Source organism: Heliangelus exortis, chromosome 18, assembly GCF_036169615.1.
Source record: "Heliangelus exortis chromosome 18, bHelExo1.hap1, whole genome shotgun sequence".
Classification (NCBI taxonomy): domain Eukaryota; kingdom Metazoa; phylum Chordata; class Aves; order Apodiformes; family Trochilidae; genus Heliangelus; species Heliangelus exortis.
The window spans coordinates 5,073,296-5,094,003 of NC_092439.1; the positions used below are offsets into that span (position 1 = coordinate 5,073,296).

General features: G+C 38.3%; 1 protein-coding gene and 1 long non-coding RNA gene across 8 annotated transcripts in view; both read right to left on the bottom strand.

Moving 5' to 3' along the window:
- LOC139804699 (uncharacterized) overlaps window positions 1-3,822 on the bottom strand; it is a 31,109-nt gene extending 27,287 nt beyond the window's left edge. For 2 of the 3 annotated variants that reach the window (XR_011729501.1, XR_011729500.1), the window contains exon 1: window positions 598-3,822. This is a non-coding gene — a long non-coding RNA (uncharacterized lncRNA). The remainder of the gene's footprint in view (window positions 1-597) is intronic. The other variant, XR_011729499.1, reaches the window with a different exon arrangement.
- Window positions 3,823-4,964: 1,142 nt separating this feature from the next.
- Window positions 4,965-19,271, bottom strand: CCDC34 (coiled-coil domain containing 34). Of its 5 annotated transcripts, none has more exons than XM_071762187.1 (7): window positions 18,841-19,269; window positions 15,041-15,173; window positions 13,575-13,682; window positions 10,090-10,248; window positions 8,283-8,424; window positions 7,401-7,555; window positions 4,965-5,559 (listed from the first exon to the last, which is right to left on the bottom strand). In XM_071762187.1, exons 1-7 carry the CDS (start codon window positions 19,152-19,154, stop codon window positions 5,536-5,538), a joined length of 1,035 nt encoding a protein of 344 aa, XP_071618288.1. In that variant the 5' UTR covers window positions 19,155-19,269; the 3' UTR covers window positions 4,965-5,535. The 5 variants fall into 5 exon arrangements, with proteins under 5 accessions (XP_071618288.1, XP_071618289.1, XP_071618285.1 ...); XM_071762184.1 differs by lacking the exon at window positions 4,965-5,559 and adding an exon at window positions 5,572-6,347 and having other exon boundaries at window positions 18,841-19,270; XM_071762185.1 differs by lacking the exon at window positions 4,965-5,559 and adding an exon at window positions 6,370-6,613.
- Window positions 19,272-20,708: the final 1,437 nt, after the last annotated feature.

Here is a 20,708-nt window from a genome sequence, read left to right on the forward strand (position 1 = left end):
TTTGTGTAAGAAACACAAGCAACACTAAAGCTTAGCCAAATGCTTTTCATATATAGAAAAATACACATTGTATATACATATTAAGACTCCAAGAGAAGCTCATTTGAAATCTTTATGCAAATAAAAATGTAATTTCATACATGTTCCTACTCTTGAAAAAGTCCCATGATAAAACAGAACAAAAATGCTTCATTGTACAAGGAGGAAGAAGAAAACAAACAAAGGCCTGGATACACTTTGTAGAACATATCATTAACCCATGAGGTGTGTCTTTTGTTTACCAGTGATTTGGTCTAGAAAGTTGAGATGGCAAACTTAGATGCTGAGGAACACAGTTGTAAAAATAATTAAGAGTTTTAGTATCAGCAGAGGAATTACATTTTCCCACCTCAATCCTTTCCCCAAACTAAGCTAAACCCCAGCTAACACAGTCCTTATTGAGACTGAACACCTAAAGTGATGTTTACACAACATTAAACTTCTGATGTGTAACAAATTTTGTTACTAGAAAGAAAATATAATATAATTGGAAGAGATTTTCCTCAAAACCCCTGAAAAATAAAATCAAACCACTATTTCCCAGTGATCAACACTTACCAGTGATTCCCACTAATATATCCCATGGGTACTTAGATAAGTGGCCAAATGAGACTGTTATCTGGAGATATTTAATCTCTTCTCCAAGAAGTATTTCACTTTGCATATGTAAATTCATGGATCATGGACTGAAAATCATGTATCTTATTGTCAGTGCCAGAGGCTCTGGAGTCATTATTACTGTGAAGTTATTCTATTAAAAAATAAATACATAAAAATAAATTTAAAAGCCAACAGTTTCGATAGCAGTATCTAAGGAAGGTCAAATTTTGTAAATTTATTGGCAAGTAAAATAACAATAAATCACCATCTAAAACTCTGAACTAGGCATGAAGTACATCAATAGTCTAAGTGACTACACCAAATATTTGACCTGCTTTACAAGATTATGCTTCAAAAATACCAATGGCTCAAGGTTAATTTGGGAAGTGCAGTGCCATTTTTCAATAGTTTTAAAAGGCATAATGTTAAAGCTTACTCGTGTTACTCCTGTTTAAGCATTTTAATCCTGAAATATTATACCTCTGAAGCAGCCTTAGAAGAACCCTAACAATTTTATGTATGAGCAACACACCCAGACCACCTGAAATAACAAAAAGGTTGGGCGGTTTTTTCCAAAGATTTGTTTGTTTTGGAATCTCATAAAACGTGATCAGCACATCTACTACATTCAGGAGATTACACAAAATCTTACCAGTTTTCAAAGCTGTTCAACTTAACCACGATGGAAGTGAAATTGCTTGCATGGTCAGCATTTAAGCCTGGACTTTATAATAGTTTAATAACAAATTTGGCCTCAAAAAGAAGGAAAAACAACATTAAAATAACATCAGTACTACCTGGAGCTTTTTCAAATTATCATTCCTGTAACTTTTTGTATTACTAGAAGATTAAAGCAGTATGAGAACACTTCTCATGCTAAATTATTTGGGGTCATATTATCCACTTCCCCTGCATCAAGACTCTCGGTAGAGTTAAAGCAGACTTACCCTCCCATTTTCCTTCCTGAGGAGTACAAGAAATGGGATATGAAACAGTACTAAATTCCAGAAAACCATGTGAAGTTGAAGTACATGCAAGGAAACAAGGAAGTTCTGTACACTTTATGTCAGGTTCAATAGCCTGGAACGTTACAAACAAGCACTGGCCAAAAGTTTTAATATTCAACCCTGTATCAATGCAGCAGCTTTAGCACTTGGCTTAAGAAATATTGCACAGACCAGATGCTCCTGATAAGGGTGTTTCAAAAGCTGTTGTCATTCACACTTAGCTTGGGATAATTTTGTTACAGTTCTGAAAAATTGTGCATAGGGTGATACACAAAAAACCAAAAGTGTAGGATGAGCACAATACTTCACTTGTTCAACCTTCTGTCCATTTCTATGTCATGTGAAACAAATAGTGCAACACAGGTACCACGTTCTGCCCACTCACACCTGCAGCTTCAGTTGCCATCTGCCTTTCACCTTTGTTTCTTGCATCCCTGGCTGTTCCATCTGGTATGGAAATTGTTTTTGGAAATATGTCCTCTTATAGCTGTCATTGCCTAACTCAACACTCCATGAGCCAGGCTCAGCTGGAACAGTCTCCTGACAGAGAGAGAAATCACTTCTAATAGCAGAAATAAATCCTCAGTATTAGGGCTTTAAACCCCTGCACTCATTTAGCAAGAACAGCACAGGAATTCTTGGGACACATCCTCTATAACTTGATTACAATTTTGTTAGAGAAAGCTGAAGTGTGGATTTAAATTGGTATCTTTGAGGGGCTCTTTGAACTCAGGCATTCCACAGCCTGGGTACTGATAAATGCTCTGCATAGCTGTCAGTAGCTGTTATTTACAGATGGATGCACATGTGTCAATATAAAGGGGAAACTGAACAGCTTTCTTCTTACCCTGATCATCATCTTATCAAAAAGGGCTACACACTGTGGGATTGCTACCTTTTTTCAAGCATACATGGTGGCACCATATAACAGAATTTGTGGTGGGTTTTTGGTTTTAGTCAGACTCAAGTTACAGAGAAAACATTCTGCATCTATTAACATTTTGGCATTGCTGGGTTACTTATTAACAATCTGATGCCTTAATCCCAAAATACACAGCCTTGCACTGTTGAAATAAATTACTTGAGAAAGTCAAAGACCCATCATCCACATGAGCTATACACAAAAGCCTCTACTCTGATATTTATCTGGCTGGCTACCCACTTATCATTGTTTAGTGCTAATAATACAGAAACAATTTCAGTTGTGACTTGAATGAAAGAAATCAAAGCCTGTGTCCTATGTAACATTATTATTAATATAATCCACCCTTGCACCTGGCCACAGCACATAGTTCAACAGAATTTCATGTTCAGAGCTTCAAGTAGCCCGCTTCTCAAACCACCCACCTCACCTATTTTCTGTAAATTCAAATTTGCTTGCAGAATAAATATTTGCAATCCTTGCTTGAGTCACTAAGCTCAACCAAGCAAGTCCACATACTAAGGAAAAGTCTCCACATTGTGCAAAAATTTATTTTCACTTAACTACAGTTTTAGAGAGCCGTCATTATAAAATGAGGACCACATGTGAACACATGGACACAGCACTATATATGAAAGGGAAGCTATGCTAACTGAACAGGCTTTAGGTCCTAGCCCTCAAATCCAAGGAAGTGTGACTATTTTAGCCCTGCTTTATCAATGATCTCCTGAGCACATTTCAAGTTAACCAAGTGTTTATATGCTTTACTATATAGGGGATCAGATTTCTTTTTGTCACTGAGTTTAAACACAGCTCATGATGCTCCCCAGGGGACAGCAGTCTGGAACACTCATCTTTTGACCACAGCACTAAAGTGTGAAATTGTCTGCATTTACTCACAAAAGTCTCCCAGCGAAAATTGTATCGGGACTACTGAGTGCTCTTCAAACTGGCTTTTAAAATGACAAATTAAGAAATTAATTTTAGAATTAAACATTGCACTGGCAATCACGTTATCAGAATCTGAACCAATTCTTGGGTTCAGCTGAAGCCTGGGCTCCACAAACCTCCCAACAGTGAAGCTGCATTGCGTTACCTCAACCAGACCACTTCCAAGAATGCAAGGCTGCCTGAAATAAGAATGACCTCTGAATCATTACACGCTTTTCTATGACTTCTTTTTGATCTACTTTGCTGCTTGTAGACTCCCAAACCTGAAACATCTGTGTGAAGATCCACTGTCAATTACTGGGAAGTCATACTAACTTCATGGAGCACCTACACAGTGACTTTCAAACCCAGTAAAGGCTCAGATGAGATGTATTCCTTCACAGTGAATCTGAATGTGGCACTGGCAGATGGAGAGGAGGAAATGTTGAGAATCCTACAGGGATGCAGCAGCCAGGATTTTGAAGTGGTCTGTACATTCTTACAACCAGAGGTTCTGCAAACACGAGGCGATGAAAATAAGCTGAGGTTGAGTCTTATTTTAGCCACACAGACATCAAGATGCAAGATCTTGGGTTGTTACTAGTGAGTAATTTGAGATTCTGTAACTTGATCTACTGTGAAATTTCGTGAGCAGAGAAATCCAGGAGAGAACTTATTAAGAAACTGGAGAACAAGCTTCAGCTTAAGCTACAGCAAAGCGTTAAGATTTTATCTTTGTAACATCTGAGAAAGAATGGTGCAAATTAATTATTTGCTGCAACAGCATGAAATTACAGCTTTCTGTAGCATACAACATGAAATTATGCTACCAGGCCAGACCAATTTTACTGTGTGGTTGATATCCTGTTGGAAAAAATCTAAACAATATTTCTCTTCATTGTTCAGCAAAACCATTATGTTGATTGAATCAGAGCCAATATGTACATTCAGGAGCTATCGTGCCTTAGCCTTATTTGTGCTTTACTCAGGATAGAACTGCATTTACAGTGCTAGAGATAAACTACAGCAAGGGCCTCATCTCAAAGCAGCTGTTTTAGGGGTTGTTAAGTGCACTTAAAGTTGGCCATCTCCAAATGAAACCTTCTGACACGGAAGACAGGATAAACCTTTTCACTGAAAATTTGGTGAAAGAAAAATAACTATCTTTGGCTGAGAGGGAAGAATAATGGCTATAGATTTTTATTAGTATTTTCTAAATTCTCTACACTAGAATTCCTTTCAGTAATCAGTTTGATTATCCTGGCTGAGGCATCTGAAAACTACTCAACTTCAACAATGTCCTGCTATAGTCCCAATTCCTGACAAATACACATTTGAGTTTAACCCTTCATCCTGGGTTCTGAAGCATCCATCACAAGCACTCCTGAAGGACAACTCTATTTGGGCAGACGAACCATTTCTCACTGTTTGAGCCAACAGAAATTGTGTCAATGATGTCTTACAGCAGAAAAAAAACCTTTTTTTTTTTTTTTTTACACTCTTAAAAAAACGCTATCAGTGCCTATCTTCATAAAATAGACCATTTTATGTCACTACAAGCAAATAAATGCTAAAACAAATGCAAAGTCATAAATATACATTCAAGTGATGTCCACAAGGCAAAGGTAGCTGGAGACTGACAACTAATCCATTAATCCACCAGTTTCATACTAATCCATCACAGAGGTTCTTAAAGAAAAAAAGGGCACAGAGTTCAGTATCACATCCTGATAATAATGTGCAGACTTTTGTGAGGTCCATGTTCTCCTACTTAACAGAAAAAGTTTAACACCCTGCATATTTTATGGAGTCCAGATTTCTAGGTGTGTATAGTGAAATTATCAAAAAACACACAGAAGATAATAGTGCATGACCCATTAAAATTATTTTCCACTTTAAAAAAACCAAACCTGCAGTGACCCAAAAGCTTTACCTTCTTTAGAATATGGAAATAATCTATAAACAGCATCAGGAAACATTCTAGTAAGTCGTGGCAGTGGCCTTGCTAGCAGTTTGTTTTCTTTCATTAGAGTTCCATTAGGTGTCCATTTTATTTATGTACTAGAATAAATAGGAAAATAAACTGTTAAATAAATACAGCATTAAAAATTAACAGCCTTTATTCTGTATGCCCTATGACCAATACTCAACTGCAGAAAGTCAGGCACTCTTAGCAGACACTCATTACCACATATAATCACAACCCAAGGTGTATATTACATAATTCATAAATGCTTGGTATTTGATTTACACACAGAAGTAACAAGCACAGACCCATCATGGCCACAGTGGAGACAAGATGTCTTAGTGATAGTAGAAGTGCATCAGACCAGCTTCTTCACCCACTGTAGATGATAAACTGATGGAATATATTCTTACTAGATTTTGTCTACTTTGTCAGCTTGAATTATGGATCTTCAAGTATTAAAATGGGCTTCCACTTGTATTTAAATCTGTAGTACACAGAGGTAGCAATTGTACTTATTTTTAGCCACTATTACAATGAAATTATAGAGTTTCATTTCTTCACAAAGATTCATACATTGTTCTTTAAGGCATTTTTTCTGTTTTTGTTTTGATGAAAAATGTTCATGGCATTTGAATGGGGTTTCTTTATTCCACCAGAGTGACCTGCTGCCCTCTCCTCCATTATTTCTTTTTGTATTTAATTTTAGTCAGGATTTTGTTCATCCGTGCAGGCTTTCTGCCACTCCTGCTTGACTTTCTTCTCATTGGGATGGACCATCCCTGTGTTTGGAGGAAGCAGTCCTTGAAAAATCACTGGACATGTCTTCTGGACATCTCTTCTCTTGGTGACCACAGTCTGTGGCGTTTTTCCAAACAAGCTCCTGCAAAGGACAAAAGCTGCTCTCCTGAAGTTCAGGGTTGTGATCCTTCCTGTCAGTCAAAGCTGTGCCCAGCCTTCACATCCATGACTGGTTCTCCCATGTTTTTACACATCAGATCCAGTAAAGAGCCTCCCCTTCTCATCTCCAGCTGTGCCAGGAAGCTCAGGAAGTTACCAGTGTTCTCCAGAAACTCCCTTGACTGCTCATGCCCTGCTTCTGTTGCCCTTCCAGCAGGTATCAGCAAGCACGAGGCTTCTTCCAGCTGCCTGAAGAACATCACACACTTCTTCCTGAGCAGGTGGTCTGTAGCAGACACCCAACACAACATTGCCCACCTTGGTCTCTCTTTTTAATCTTAACTCCTTAAGTCTCAGCTGGCTAATCATGTGTCCCCAGACAAAACTTCATGCATTCCTCCTGCTCTCACCCCTGTTTGCCACCCCAAGATGCTCTTCCTAAAGAACCTCTGTCCATCCACTGCAGCACTGCAGTGATGTGAGCTGTCCCACCACACCTCTGTGACACCAGTGACATCACAGCCCTGTGACTGCACACAGGACTTGGATTCCTCACTCATCAAGCAAAATGTTGCAGCCTGTTAAAATTACCATATTTAAAAGAACCCAGTAATATTGCAGCCCAAAAGAATAACAGCATACACAAAATAATTCCTATAACAACAACAGAGGAGGAAAGGAAGGGAAAGGAAGAAACAATCCTGTGCCTTTATTGGTATTGAGGAACAGTCCCATTACAGTTGGCTAAATATGACTTTATTTGGTTTGGGTTTTTTGGTTTTGGTTTTTTTTTTTTTTTAATAAAATGCAGCATACAAAACACATAGTAAAAAGGTGATTGGTAATCTGGGTGTAAATAAAAAAAAACTTCATAAATATTAAAAAGACACAGTCTGTTTTGGACATATAACCATCTAGAACTTTGTATTTATGGCTCACTCCACTCAAGATCATAAAACCAGCATTATTTTCTGTACTATAACTGCTTTCTGCACAAGGATCCAACACAAGGGTTGTTCTTGGACTTATAAATTACCATATGTGAAGACACACGTGACTGACAAGATGCAGCTCTCCTGCTCTTCTTCATGGTAAGAAGATTTTCTTCCTTTGGAGGAGGCACATGTATAGGTTTCCAAGGAATGGGGTTACAGTATGCTGGAACTGGATAGGAATTTCCATCAGAATAGCCTAAAACATTTAGAAAATACCCATAACTAAAAAAGAATATTTATACTACAATGTTTACAAAGCAAGTAGTTACAAAAATCACTTTGACTAACAAAGATGACAGCATCACGTAATGACAAAATAATAAATCTTGCAACGTTTGTTTTTTTTTTTTTTAACCAATTACTGGCATATTATTAGCCCCTATTTTAAAAAATTAAAAGGTCAAATACTGTGTAATATTCAAAATGCTCAAAAAACAGTAATAAAACTTAAAATGCAACAGCAGAAATATGTTCCTCTATCAGTCATTTGTCTGCAGTGCAATCTCAGTGTATTCATGCTGCATAAATCAAAGTCTGTTACACATTTTCCTGCATGAACAACAGTTAGTGAAATATTTCTCTAAAATCACTTAAAGTGACTGCAGCTATTGAGAAGTAATGAAGATCAAAAAAAAAAAAAACCCTTGATGGCAATGTAAGATCAAAACCACTTATGCCACAACATGACACATTATTCTCTCAAATAATACAATTTTCCTCCCAAATAACACAAAGGGCTACAAAAAATGCACAGAAGGTCTTGGACTGAAGGCTTCTCTAACTTGTAACATATGAGATATTAAACCATGTGCCAAAATTAGATCCTGGAGGAAAACCTTCAAAAGAATTCATTTTACATTAAAAAATCAGAGGACAGGAACCACAAACCTAAGTCACTACATCTATGTAGTAGAAGTACAAACCTGCAGACTTCCCAGGTGGGAAGCCATAGCCATCTAAAATAGGGCGTGGTTTATTTCTAGCATTATGTAGCCATTCCTTAAAGATCTTCTCTGATTTCTCTTTCTTCTCCTGTAGTTCAGATTTCTTTTCTTTTTCTTTTTCCTAAAAATAAAAAAATATATATATGACAGGTATTTGGTAGACAAAGGCACTGTACAATATACACAAGATGGTAAATAAACCTTTCACAGATTCCCAGACTGCTGAATCTATTTCAAAGATGTTTCCAAATACAAATACATTTTCCTGAAAGCAGAAATGTTGTGGTTTTTTCCTTTACATCTTAAATAATAATAAAAAAAAAAAATCAGCCTTCTCATTATTCTAGTTTCTCTGAGAAAAAGCTGTCAGAAACTTTCTGAGAGACTACACAGTAGAAGATATATTGAACATAAATGGCATGTCCTGCTGTGGTTAGCCTAAAGAAGCTACTGCATCTGGGTCAGCTTTCTACTCCTCATTTACACAGAGTTGTACAACCCTCCATCAGCCACGACAGGGCTGTCTCCAAGCCTAGAGCAGGCTTAGGGAACCATTAATCAGCAGTAAGAGTACAAACAGTATGTTTACACGTAGCATCTGGATTTAAACTAAGTTTAATTGGTACCATGAAACTGGCTTGTAAGAACCTACATAATGAAGATGTGACCAAAAAAAGATGTGTGTGGTTTAAAGCTGTCTGATAACTTTCATTTTCTTGGTTTCCTGGTCTTTGCACTGTGCATTTCAGTGGCTCAGCAGAGTCAAAGAATCAGTTTGTTCTGCAGAAAACAAACACCACCAGTACAGAGTATTTAAGTGTGTTTTAGTTATATGGGAAATTTTGAAATACTACAAGGTCTTTAAGGCCTGAAAATTGATCTGATACAGCTTATAGTATTTTAAAGTAAATGTGAAGACATTATTATGTAAACTTGTGAAATACAAATGTGTTCTGTACTTCAACTGCTGTAATTACAGGGGGAATACAGACGAATTCTTCTCACCACAATCCTCCCCCAAACCTAGCTACAACAGTAGTGTAGTACTCCTATAATATTACATATTCTACTGAAAAATTATACTGAAATGTTAATTGAATAAAAGTACAAACAATGAGCTTTGCAGATAAAGGTATCTGGTCACACAGTTCACAGTTTTCAGGTATAATTATTACCACTATGTAATATTTCAGAGGAATTCTGGGTGATTCCTGCAAGTGTAGCCCTGTAAGTATATGTTCTAGTGAACTAGAGGACCTCAAAGCCCATGCTTTAGGAAGCTTACATGAAGAGGTCTTCTGAAGCTCACTAAAAAAATACACAGGTGATCAACTGATATGAAATAATAAGTTAGAATTTCTAGCATCACGTGGTACAGGCAGATACGAAAAAATGCTTTTAAGGAGATACATGTGCAAGTTTAATAATAATACAGTGGGGGTGCCTAATATAATATATTAATGGTGCCTAATATAATATAGTAGGCTGGTAGAGCAAGCCATCTATTTTCTGTTGGGTCATCCTGCAACATACTGTGTGGATTGTATGTGTCTTCTTATCAGCTTATGCAGTGGGTTTGCAAAGACTATTAACAAAAATGCATTAATATGCATCTTGCTTTGCTGATCACACCTCACTGTGTTCAAAGCACTAACATTACAACTTTTGAAAACTTTCTTCATGTACAACACTGCCATATGATAAATTCTAATCCATTTAATGAGCCCATATATTTAACATAATTGCAGATTAGATAACCTCATCCAAAAAAATTTTTAACTAATACCTGCTCTTTTTTCTTCTTTTCTGCCTCTTCAGCTCTTTTCTTCTTTAACCATTCTTGATACTTTACTTCAGCCTTTTCTTTTAACTGCATTTTTTCTAGTTCCCTTGTGGCTTTTTCTGCCATTTCTTTGCTCAGCTTTTGTTCCCTTTTCCATCTTTTCTATAGGAAACAGATCAACAAAACAGAATAGAAACTTTTCAGTGTATTTCAGTGAGCAAATCTTTTGAGGAATACAGTTAATTTTACTAGATAATTACAAAGAAAAGTTATCGTAACCCTGTGAAAAAATTACATTGTAAGCTCTTTGAAGACAGGACCAGTTCATCACTAGGTTCCAGACAGAATAGATTTAAACATAACTTGTCATAAAACATAATTTTAAAATCACTAAGATTCCTTATGTTATTATGTTTACTACTCTTATTTACTCAAGATGTTTTTAAAAATACTTCAGACACCTCAGTATTTCTGGGACAGGAATATATGTTGTAATTTTTAACAATGGTGTCCTAGTTTTATTTTTCAGTGAAATCAGTAAAGCAAACTACCATTCCAAATGGAAGGCAGGTAAGCTGCCACCCTCAAATCCTCTTCCACAGGTCTGTTGAAAACTCATTCCAACACTGACCATGAGAAATGAGTTCATTCTTCTCACACAAATCTAAAGGTAAGTTTGGACACAATCAAGATTCAGGTAGAAGCTAAAATTATACCCCTGGCACTGGTCATGCACGACCTCACAGAAAAGTTTTATGTAAAGACATATCTGAAATAAATAAGAAAAAAGGTCTTGTTAAGTAGTCCAGGTCTAGATGCTGAAACCCCTGCAATATGCAGAAATGCCCCCCCCAAGAAATTAAGCCCAGAGTTACAAAAAAAAAAGTTCAGATCCATAAAGACAGACATGGGCACCTAAACAGAAAGTTTAAGTGTTTAAATGATGTTGGTTTCTCAAGGCTGGAAGGTATTTATGCTAGATACATAAGTTCCCTCACAAATTCTTCTCTTGAAAGGGTGCAGTCTTGAAAAAGGTGAACATCTCTCTTTCAAGTCTAAACTGTCAGCAAAACCATATCACATCAGGCTCTAAATAAAATGCAGCATCAACCACAGCTTTGACTCAGAACAATAGTTCAGCTGTTAGAACATTAACCTAGGAGAGAGAAGATCCGGATTTCATTACCTTTCTGCCTGAGGGGATTCAAACTAACGTGTCCCACTGTGAGGAGAAGACTCTATCTACCAGCCTGCAAGCTGGGATGAGAAGATACTCCACCCCTTCTGTTGAAGTGGTACCACTCCTCACAAAATAATTAACAAGTCATTGGATGAAAGAAAGAGCAGGATTGAGCATGACTTTTTAACTTGAAAGTCATGCTCAAGCTGCCCAACAATCTGCCTTCTATATTAGCAATGGTGAGATAAAGTGCACATTAAACAAAGGCTTTGGAGTAAGAGATGGAAGAAGCCTTTCTTTTGGGAGGAACCATGCAGCACACCATGAAAGGGAAGTCTGCTCAGAGAAACATGTCATTCATTATTTTATAGTGCTTTGGTTCTAGGCTTTCGTATTTCTTGCTGATTTTTCCTCCTTATAAAGACCATCGGCCAACAGAAAACTAAACTAAAAGAACAAAATTTAAAAAAAAAAGCATCAAAGAGAATTTTCCTATTTGGTACCTGTTTTCCATTAAAACTGTATTTTTCAGTAAGTAATGGGGACTTACTGAAAGAAAAAATGAACAAAAAAAAGTTAAACATCAAAGTTCTATGATTAAAATCTGCTTTGCTCATCTTTACTATTAAGAATAATAAACTGATGCCTTATTTGCTATTCAACAATGCAGAAAGTATTTGAAAGGACACAGTCAAATTATGTTACAGTTAAAATATTTTGATTAATATTTCTGTAACTTGTTAAAAATAGAACTCTATTACATCTAACACAAAACAAGTCAAGGAACCCCTTTTCATGCTTCTAGAAGGAAATAAAATGAGCTTTCCCAAATATGAGATGTATACATGCTCCCCAAGAAAACCATAACTGTTAGTGCTCATGAATCTAACCTGAAACTTCATGCAATTTTAAACACCTTTTTAGTCACTGAAGTGACAAATTTATCCTTCAGTCTGTGTGCTGATAAACACATAATCTTGTGGAAACTTGGAGTGGTAAGGTTCATGCAATACCAAAGTTAATACCCTAAAGACAACTAAGCTTTTAAGTTCAGTGTGTTCTTCATTTGAGTGTGGTTTACAGAAAAGACCAGCCAATGAATCATCTATTTGAAATGAAAATCAGATTACTTTTGGTAAAAGCTTGGGACATGGCCTAAGGATGACCTTATCCTTCCAAAATATAGTATGATAAAGCCCAGGCAGAAATTTTTTTTCTTATGTCCTCTGAGCTGATGTGATTACAATAAAAGACCTCGTATTCCCATTGACAACAGAAAATATGTTAATAAGTAAATCACCAAAAAGTCTTTGGAAGACCCACATTGGTAGAAGTTTACAGGAGCTGAGGAACAGGGTCAAGGAAGGTAATTTCCTTTGCATTTTAGAAGAGAAAAATGGCATTGTTTGTGCTGAATCTTTTAGTTTCTGCTGGTTGCTTTAGTAAGGAAGAATCCTTTCTACACATACTTAGAGCAGAATTTGTGTGGGGTCCAGTTTTTGCCAATCATCTAGTCAGTATTTGAAGTAATTGGGTTATATCCAAATACAGGTTATTCTAGTGGTTCTAGAGTTCTAAAATAGTGACATTAATCTCTGCCTACCAAACAGTAGGGGCTGAACAAGCCCAGAACTCCCAAACATTCCCATTTTTTGCCACCCAAAACACATGCTTGCTTTGTGTCACATGGAGCTGTACAGTGCCCCGCTGAGGTCAGGATTGTGTCTGCTTCTGAGCCTGGACTTCAGCATCCCTCTCAAGAGAACTTAAAAAAATTTTTCATTGTACTCAGAAATTACTTTTTGCATGAAATTCCCAATCGCTAATTGTGGTTTACTGAGAATTTCCTGAATCTGGCCTCACACCTCAATTATCCTCTAAATTCTAGCATACTATTTGCCTCTCCACAATGGTACTTGACTAAATCCTGCTTCTGGCTCTACTTGGTGTACAAGACATTACAACAGTTAGATGGACACTTAACCCAAAATGCTTAGGCACTGGACCTAACAAGTCAGAAAAGTAGGATACACTGAAGACCACCACCCCAGCTATAATTAGCAGAAGGTTAGTGATCAAGATGTAGGCCAACTATCAGTTATCTGACCTGTCAGAAAACAAACCTCTTTGTACCTTATGAAAAAATAAAATCAGTCTTAGAAAAATGTTTAACTGTGTTGGTGTGGTTTTATAATTTTCAATTAAAACAGCCATTCAATCAGCAAGCTAAACCCACTGTTGTCCAACCAGTTCATGTAAATTTGACACAGGTTTACTTAAGCATGGTATGTGCCGAAGCAATATTTACCTCTTCTCTTTTTTTTTGGACCCATTCCTTGTGCTTCTCTTCAGCTATCCTTTTCCTCCTTTCATATTCTTGCTTTTGTTTCATCTTCTCAAGCTGTATACTCATTTTCTAATGAAAGAAAAGCATTCATCTTGAATTGTGGTGACCACCTACACCAGCACACTCAATACTGGAAAGAGTGCTGCAGTTAAACCAGTGTAAGCATTAGATTTTGAAATTTTTTCCTTCATTAATATATATATGTTGCAGCTTAACATCATCTTACACATTAAAACCAAAACATTTACCGTCTCACTGATTTCCACAGGACATAAAGGAATGCTTGTCCTATGACTGCTCCTAATATAAGAGAGATATCTTCTACATTATGTGTAGTACTGAATAAATACTGTTGTGTGATACACAATAAATGGCTCCTCATTGAGACCCTATGAGAAGTCTACACACAAACCACATTTTCTACATGACCCTAGAAATGATGTTACGCTGCCTTTTGCACTCAAAAATCAAAACAGGGAGAAGAACTCCCAAACTGGAATCTTAAAGGGAAGTAATGTAATGTGGGGTGAATATTAATGGATCAGAAAATATTTCTCAACTTTGACAAACTATTTTGGTGTTATGTTGACCTAGAAAAGACTGCTCCAGAACCTTCCAGCAGTGGGTGTTTTATAAACAGCATGAGACAGCCCACATAAAACAGCTGTATGTTATTTTCACTTTCCAGATAAAGTGAATCACGGAAAGGTTAGGACATTGCTCAAGGTCAAATAGTAAATCAGTAACTAACATGAGAAATCATCTAACTTTGATGTGATTGTTTTAACCACTACCCAATACTTGCAATTTGATCTTAAACAACAGTATCATTTAATCAAATGCAACAACAAATACGTTAATCAAGAAAAGCTGCAGCACGCTCATTTAATTTTGCCCCAGCCTCAGTAGTGAAGAAATGTTTATTTGCAAGGGGGCAAAAGACGGAAAGAGGGAAAAAATGCTGGAACAAGGAAACCTATCCTGGGAAAGGACACCAAACAGTTGTATAATTACACACTAAGTGGGTAACAACACCGTGCCTCACATCTAAACAAGTAGCTTGGCATGCTTACACCCAGCACACGCCCTGTCGTGTTTTACTACCTACATGCAGTCATATGTACTCATGATGAAAATCAAGGTTATAATTATATAAATGTTTTAATCCTTTAAACTTGAACCATTAACTGACAGTTGGATAAGCAAAATATTATACAGCACCACTTCAATGAAGCATAACATTTAGTAAAAGAGAATGCATGTAGCATGAATCATGTCAGCACTGTCAAACACAAACACTATGAAGGCTCAAGACACTAAAAAACAATGGGTAAAACTGCTTCTGCAATCAAAAGAAATAAAAAATCCCACATTTTGGTGCTTCCTATGTTGTCTTGTACATAACAAAGTTAATTAGATGTATTCACCTGTTTAGCTCTATCTTCTAAGTGAGCACGTAGTTTCTTCTCTTTCTCAATGAACCACTCTTCCCATGGTGAAAGATTATCTTTCAAAAGTGACTCATTTTTGCTCCCTGTGATTTCAGAGTCTTCAGCCTTCCTGAATTAAAAACAAGAAATGCAAAAGACCTTTATCTATAAAATATTTGACTGAAAAGTTAAGCAGTGCTACTGCCTTGAAAAATTACGTTTATGGTATATTGTGACAAAGACATTCTTTTTCTATTACCTTAGTTAATCTTCAGAATGGATCAATGGCATATTCATCCAGTCCATCTGGCCATCCCCCTTATGTTCCACTTAGTAAATTCTAACTTGTTATTAATTTATTTCCCACTGTTCCCAACTGTGGAACAGATTCAGGCATTACCTTTCAGGAACTGAACAAAACCTAACACCAGAAACATCAAAATGTCACCTTTTCCATGTGTCAGAACACATGGGAACCATGGGAAGTAAGAGATTTAACATCCTGCTCCTGGTCACAGAGAGACTCCATGAATGGAGTGGCCTTTAGCATGAGAAAAGGGAAAACAAAAATATTCTTCCTGCAAGTCCTTACAACTGGATTTATGCTCTCAAAGAGCACTGAAAATCCATTCAGTCTAATAGGTAGCTTTCCACCCTAAAAACCTTCACGGGAAACATGCTTAAGAAATATGGTTTGCATATGATGATATTATACAAGGTTCCAGTAGACTTTTAATAAGATACCTTGCATAATTCACTCATAACTTCTTTACTCATTAATAATGCAGCAATCCTAGCCCTAAGGCCAGAAATATCTTTTATGATATTCTATACCTATAATACAGCAGAAGACAGTATATTAGACTCTAAGTAAACAAAAATTGAAAACATGCCAATAGATTTCTTTATGATGTTTCTTTTATCTTATAGAGATTTTTTTTCTTAACAACAGAACAGTGAAACTAGACTTCACTTTGGTATTTCACATGGATGTATGGGCTCTGGAAATACCTACCTACTTCACTACAATAATTCTGTTTGCTGAATTCAAGCTACAGAAGAGCCATCCAAGCAAGCATATTATGTTGATGCTCCTGAAATTAATCTTTTAAGCACATGTGGTTTTCATCAATATAAAAGTATAATGGTCTCAGGGAACAGCAGTACTCTGTTGCAAAACATTGTGCATCCTAGTAATCTGTAAAATAGATTTCTGTGGCACAAAGCATTGAGAAACAATGTCAGTGCTAAGGAGTTTTGTCCTACTCTTCTCCATTGCTGTTAGCCACGTGTGGCTAGTCATGCTCTGACACGTCCAGGGGAACTGATTCACCCTGAAACTAACCTGGAAAAGGGTTGTTTTCCCCACAGTCAGTCCCCAGCCCTCTCTGTACCATGCTGCCACAGAGATGCAGCACAACTGAACTGAAAGAACACCCTGACTCACAGAGGCAGCACAGCCCAAGCCTTCCCAAGCCCAGTGTTGTCTGAAACCTTCTGCAGAACCCCAGGGCTTTTATGCTTCAACCCAAAGACCAGAGACAGCTTTTAAACAGGGATATATAATAAGGGATGCAACTTTAGAGCACATAGTAACACATTTTGTTAGAAAAGAACTCTCTGAAAGTTTATTAAAGATAAGGATAAAAGTCTTTTGCATTCAAATTCAGGAACCATCACAACTTTGTCCAGACTTGAAGTTTTGGGCAGGGATACTTCCTCAATACATTCTTTTGCTGTGCACAATTTGCATTATGGCACTTTGTACTACAGTAATGCTGACACATTAGACTAACCTGAGAAAAAGTACTAGTAGAAGGAATGCATTAAGAAAAATATCATTTACTATGTGTTTTCTTGTATCAGTAGTATTAAAATTCAAGGTGTTAATGTCTCAAAAAAATAATCCACAGTAAAGAAATACCAGAAAACGAAGGTTAAACAGGAAAACAAAAAGCTGAATATGAAGAACTGTTAGGAAAAACATTTCTACTCTTCTGCAGCTCTCAGACTGCACCAGACCACAGCCTAGAACACAATCCTCAGTGTGCAGCCCAGCCATGGGCCACACTCTCCCTGGCACACTGATTATGGATTTTAGCTACATAGACCTTGAATTTCATGGGGCCACTTTCTGAAATGCTAGCATAGTCACAGCTATGACCCCCCTTTGGAATAATTACAGTAACAGATTTCTCCAGGTACCACATTCTCAAGAGCACATTTGTATTTAAGTATCTTAAATTGAATCAGATACATTTGGCATCAGAACTGAAGTCTGATTAATAGAACACATTGCGATTACCGTTTACCATATATCTTCACTTAAGTCATGCCATCAAACATAACACTGATCCATAATGAAAGTATGAAAATGCCTAACACCATTTCACAAAGCCTTGTTTAAAGCCTCTCTTCTGCAAATACTGTTTTTCCCACGTTAAATGCCCGCCTCCGGCTAATTTTTGTGAAGTTTTAAGAGAACAACAACAACAACAAAAAGAATCTTTGAGAGAGTGTGTGCATATGAGAGGGGGGGAGGCAGTGGCTGTGTAAGAAGTGTTTTTGTATTATTATACCTTTGAGATCTTGGCAGTTATACACGGAAGCTGCTATATGAGCATTGGGTAGACACTTATTACAACACAGCAGCAGTGTTACTCAGATGGAGTTTCTGCTTGAGTGGAGCATATATTGTGCCCACAGTTTAATGAGACTGTTCCAGCTCAGGCCCTAACACTTGCAATCTTACCACTGCCAGGGAAGACTGCAGCAACAGGCCCAGAACTTGAGAGCTGTTTCAAGCAGCATCTCAAGCTGCAAAGACATGGAGTAGTTGTAGTAGAACGGGGCACTACAAAATGTCAAGGTATGTTAACAAAATTGGTTAACAGGAAGGAGTGAAAGTAGAGGTAACAGAAAACCTGGAACAGGAGGGACTATAAACAGGCTAATTGCCTTTCCACTCTGAAGCTTTTATTTCTGTTTGAATTTGAACACTTTCCCTGGATTCTCGGCACCTTTTCCAATAATTCCTTGTAAGAAAATTTTGGTGTGGCCCCTAGCCCTTCAGTCCACCTGGGAAGTGTGCAGTGCTCTCCATGGGAGGCTGAGCCATGCTGGAACCCTACACTGCTTTGAAGCTCAGCTGCTCTTCCCTTACCACACTGGCACTTTTAGCTCAGTTCAGTCTTGTTAGTTACATCCACCACTAGTTACTACACAGATTGGTGAAGATACCATTGCAAAGGTTGTATTCCAGGCACTCCATGCCCTTCTATTTTAAAGGGAGGTAAAAGGCTTGCTTACTCTCCTGCCAAGCAGCAGACAGAAAGACCTATTAATTAAGTCTGCATTTAATGAAAAGGGAACAAACAGGAACAAGAACTGTGCAATGAATGCACACAGAGCTGACTCTGGATAGAGGTACATACACTAGGTAAAGCAGCCCTCTACTGCAGTTTAAAAGGCTGACAGGAATTGAAGCACCATTTTAACTTGCAAAGACCCTGAGGGTCAGCAGCCTACAGGCAATTTTACAAACCCATTTTACAAACACTTAACTGCCCATAGCCAAGACTGCTGCAGCTTCCCAAGAAATCATAAAAAAAAAAAAAAAAAAAAAAAAAAAGTGAGAGTCGCCTGAAACACTTATCTAGGTAAACAAATCTCTAAAATTACGTAGAATAATCTTCCACCCCCAAGCAAGGCCTCAAGCGGACGGAGGCGAGCTCGGGACTCGGGCTCCTCACGCAAGGGGCGGCCTGCTCGAACCTGGGCCGAGGCGCAGGGGTTACCTATCGCTCCGGGAGGCCGCCGCCCGCTCCTCCTCCTCCTCCTCCTTCTCCTCCTGGCCGCTCGGGGAGCTGGAGGAGAGCGGGGAGCAGCCGGAGGGACTGAGGGGTTCCTCGCCCTCAGAGGTGGCAGAGGACGCCGGGCTGGGGCGGGCGGCCCTCTTCCTTCTCCTCCTGCCGCGGGTCCGGAAGCCGCTGCTCATGAAGGCGAGCAGGCCCTGAGGGATCGGGAGGCTCCTGAGGGAAGGAGCGGGCCCTGAAGGAAGGAGCGGGTGGGCCCTAAGGGATCGGGCGGCTCCTGAGGGAAGGAGCGGCATCTGAGGGAAGGAGCGGGCGAGCCCTGAGGGAAGGAGCTGCCCCTGAGGGACCGCGCGGCCGTTGCCCTCCGCTTCCCGCCCGCCACTCTAGACCGGCGCGCGCTCCCGGCGGCCCCTGCGGGAGCCCCCAGTAACCATGGCAACCGCGGCGATGCCGCCTCCCTCCGCGCCTGCGCGCTCCGCTCCTCCGCGCCTTTGCCCCGCGTTTCGCGGGAAAGACTGGAAGTTCCGTGAACTTTGGGGATGTTATAGGAAAGAGGGGGTCCCAACAGCGTCTGCTGGGGGAAAAATTAAGTGCCAAGAGTGCCAAAGGCTACGGGCAAAATCAAACTGAGGCGATGAAGCTGCAGGCAACTCGGTGAATAAATACAGCCACGTGTACACCCCCGTGGTTATGAGCATTGGGAAAAATCAGGCTGCTTTCTCATCAACTTAATGACAAAAAGTGCAGTCTTTAAACTCACTGAAGCAACGCTGTTGCAGACTGTGGAAAAGCAATTTTTAAGCTATGTAGCAACAAGGAATTAAAGAACAGTGATACCTTCACAGCACTGTACTCTCTTTGTCCAGGCATGGCAACCATCTGAAATTGCTCAGAAGTAATCCACAATATTTGAAAAAAACATTTTACCTAGAAAATTATGTTGAAACAACGAATTTACAGGTATCAAACATCGAAATTAATTAAATTTTCAGCATAAATCAGCTACCCTGAATCACTACCCTGATTTGACAACTTGGAAATTTTTGAGCATGCCAAGTCTTCCTTATAACAGTTAAATTTCAGGAATTCAACTGTACTCTGATCAGCTTGGTCTCTGGAAATGTACAAGGCATTAGGAGGAAACCTCAGCTCAGTGCCTTCAAAGACTGCAGCCTTGAAGAGATGAGAACTTCTCCCTTGGCTTAGGGAATGTGCAACTCTTATCAAACACATATTCAAATTCCATCTTCTTGAATCAATACCAGGATCTCAATTCAGTTCTTACAGCATACAACAGAGAAAAAACCCCAGTAATCTGTGATGCGTTATCCCATTTCAGATTTAATTAATTTCCTTATCTACTTATCTTCAACTAACTCTAGAGCTAAATTGGCCAGATCCTATTGTACTATATGGGAAAAGTAATATTAAGAAAAAAAAACTCTTGCTAAAAATAAACTTAAGCAAACAGTAAAAGATCAAAAGCATCTATGTAATTAAAAATTATTAAATGGAGAGTACATATGAAACAAGCTGCTTTGTGCTTTGAATGAAAAATATTACCCTGTAAATTAAAACCTAAGGCTTAAAAATAGTAATCAAGGTCAGAAGAATTATTGGAGAAAAGTATTCTCATATAACTTTGAAATTTCTGAGTAAACTTACGATTAAACACAGGAAATTCTGATGGAAATAAATGAAAAAAAAGGCAAAAGGGACTTAAACCAAAAAGTTCCTAAGATTATTTTTGTAAGAGAATAAAAAAGGCTCCATTTCAGATCAAGAGATCTCCCAGCATACTACCACAGAGCAGCCTGACAGCTGTCTGTAAGAAATTACTCATTATGTGG

What these genes read in the sequence shown, in the direction of transcription:
- CCDC34 (XM_071762184.1), bottom strand. Translation starts at nt 19,154, where the DNA reads ATGCCGCTCCTTCCCTCAGGAGCCGCCCGATCCCTTAGGGCCCACCCG. An exon ending in AAAAGAAGAAAAAAGAGCAG is followed by an intron (nt 8,425 to 10,089) that starts GTATTAGTTAAA and finishes TTTTATTTTTAG; the next exon opens with GAAAAAGAAAAAGAAAAGAA. An exon ending in CACGTGTGTCTTCACATATG is followed by an intron (nt 6,348 to 7,400) that starts GTAATTTATAAG and finishes TGTCCTTTGCAG; the next exon opens with GAGCTTGTTTGGAAAAACGC.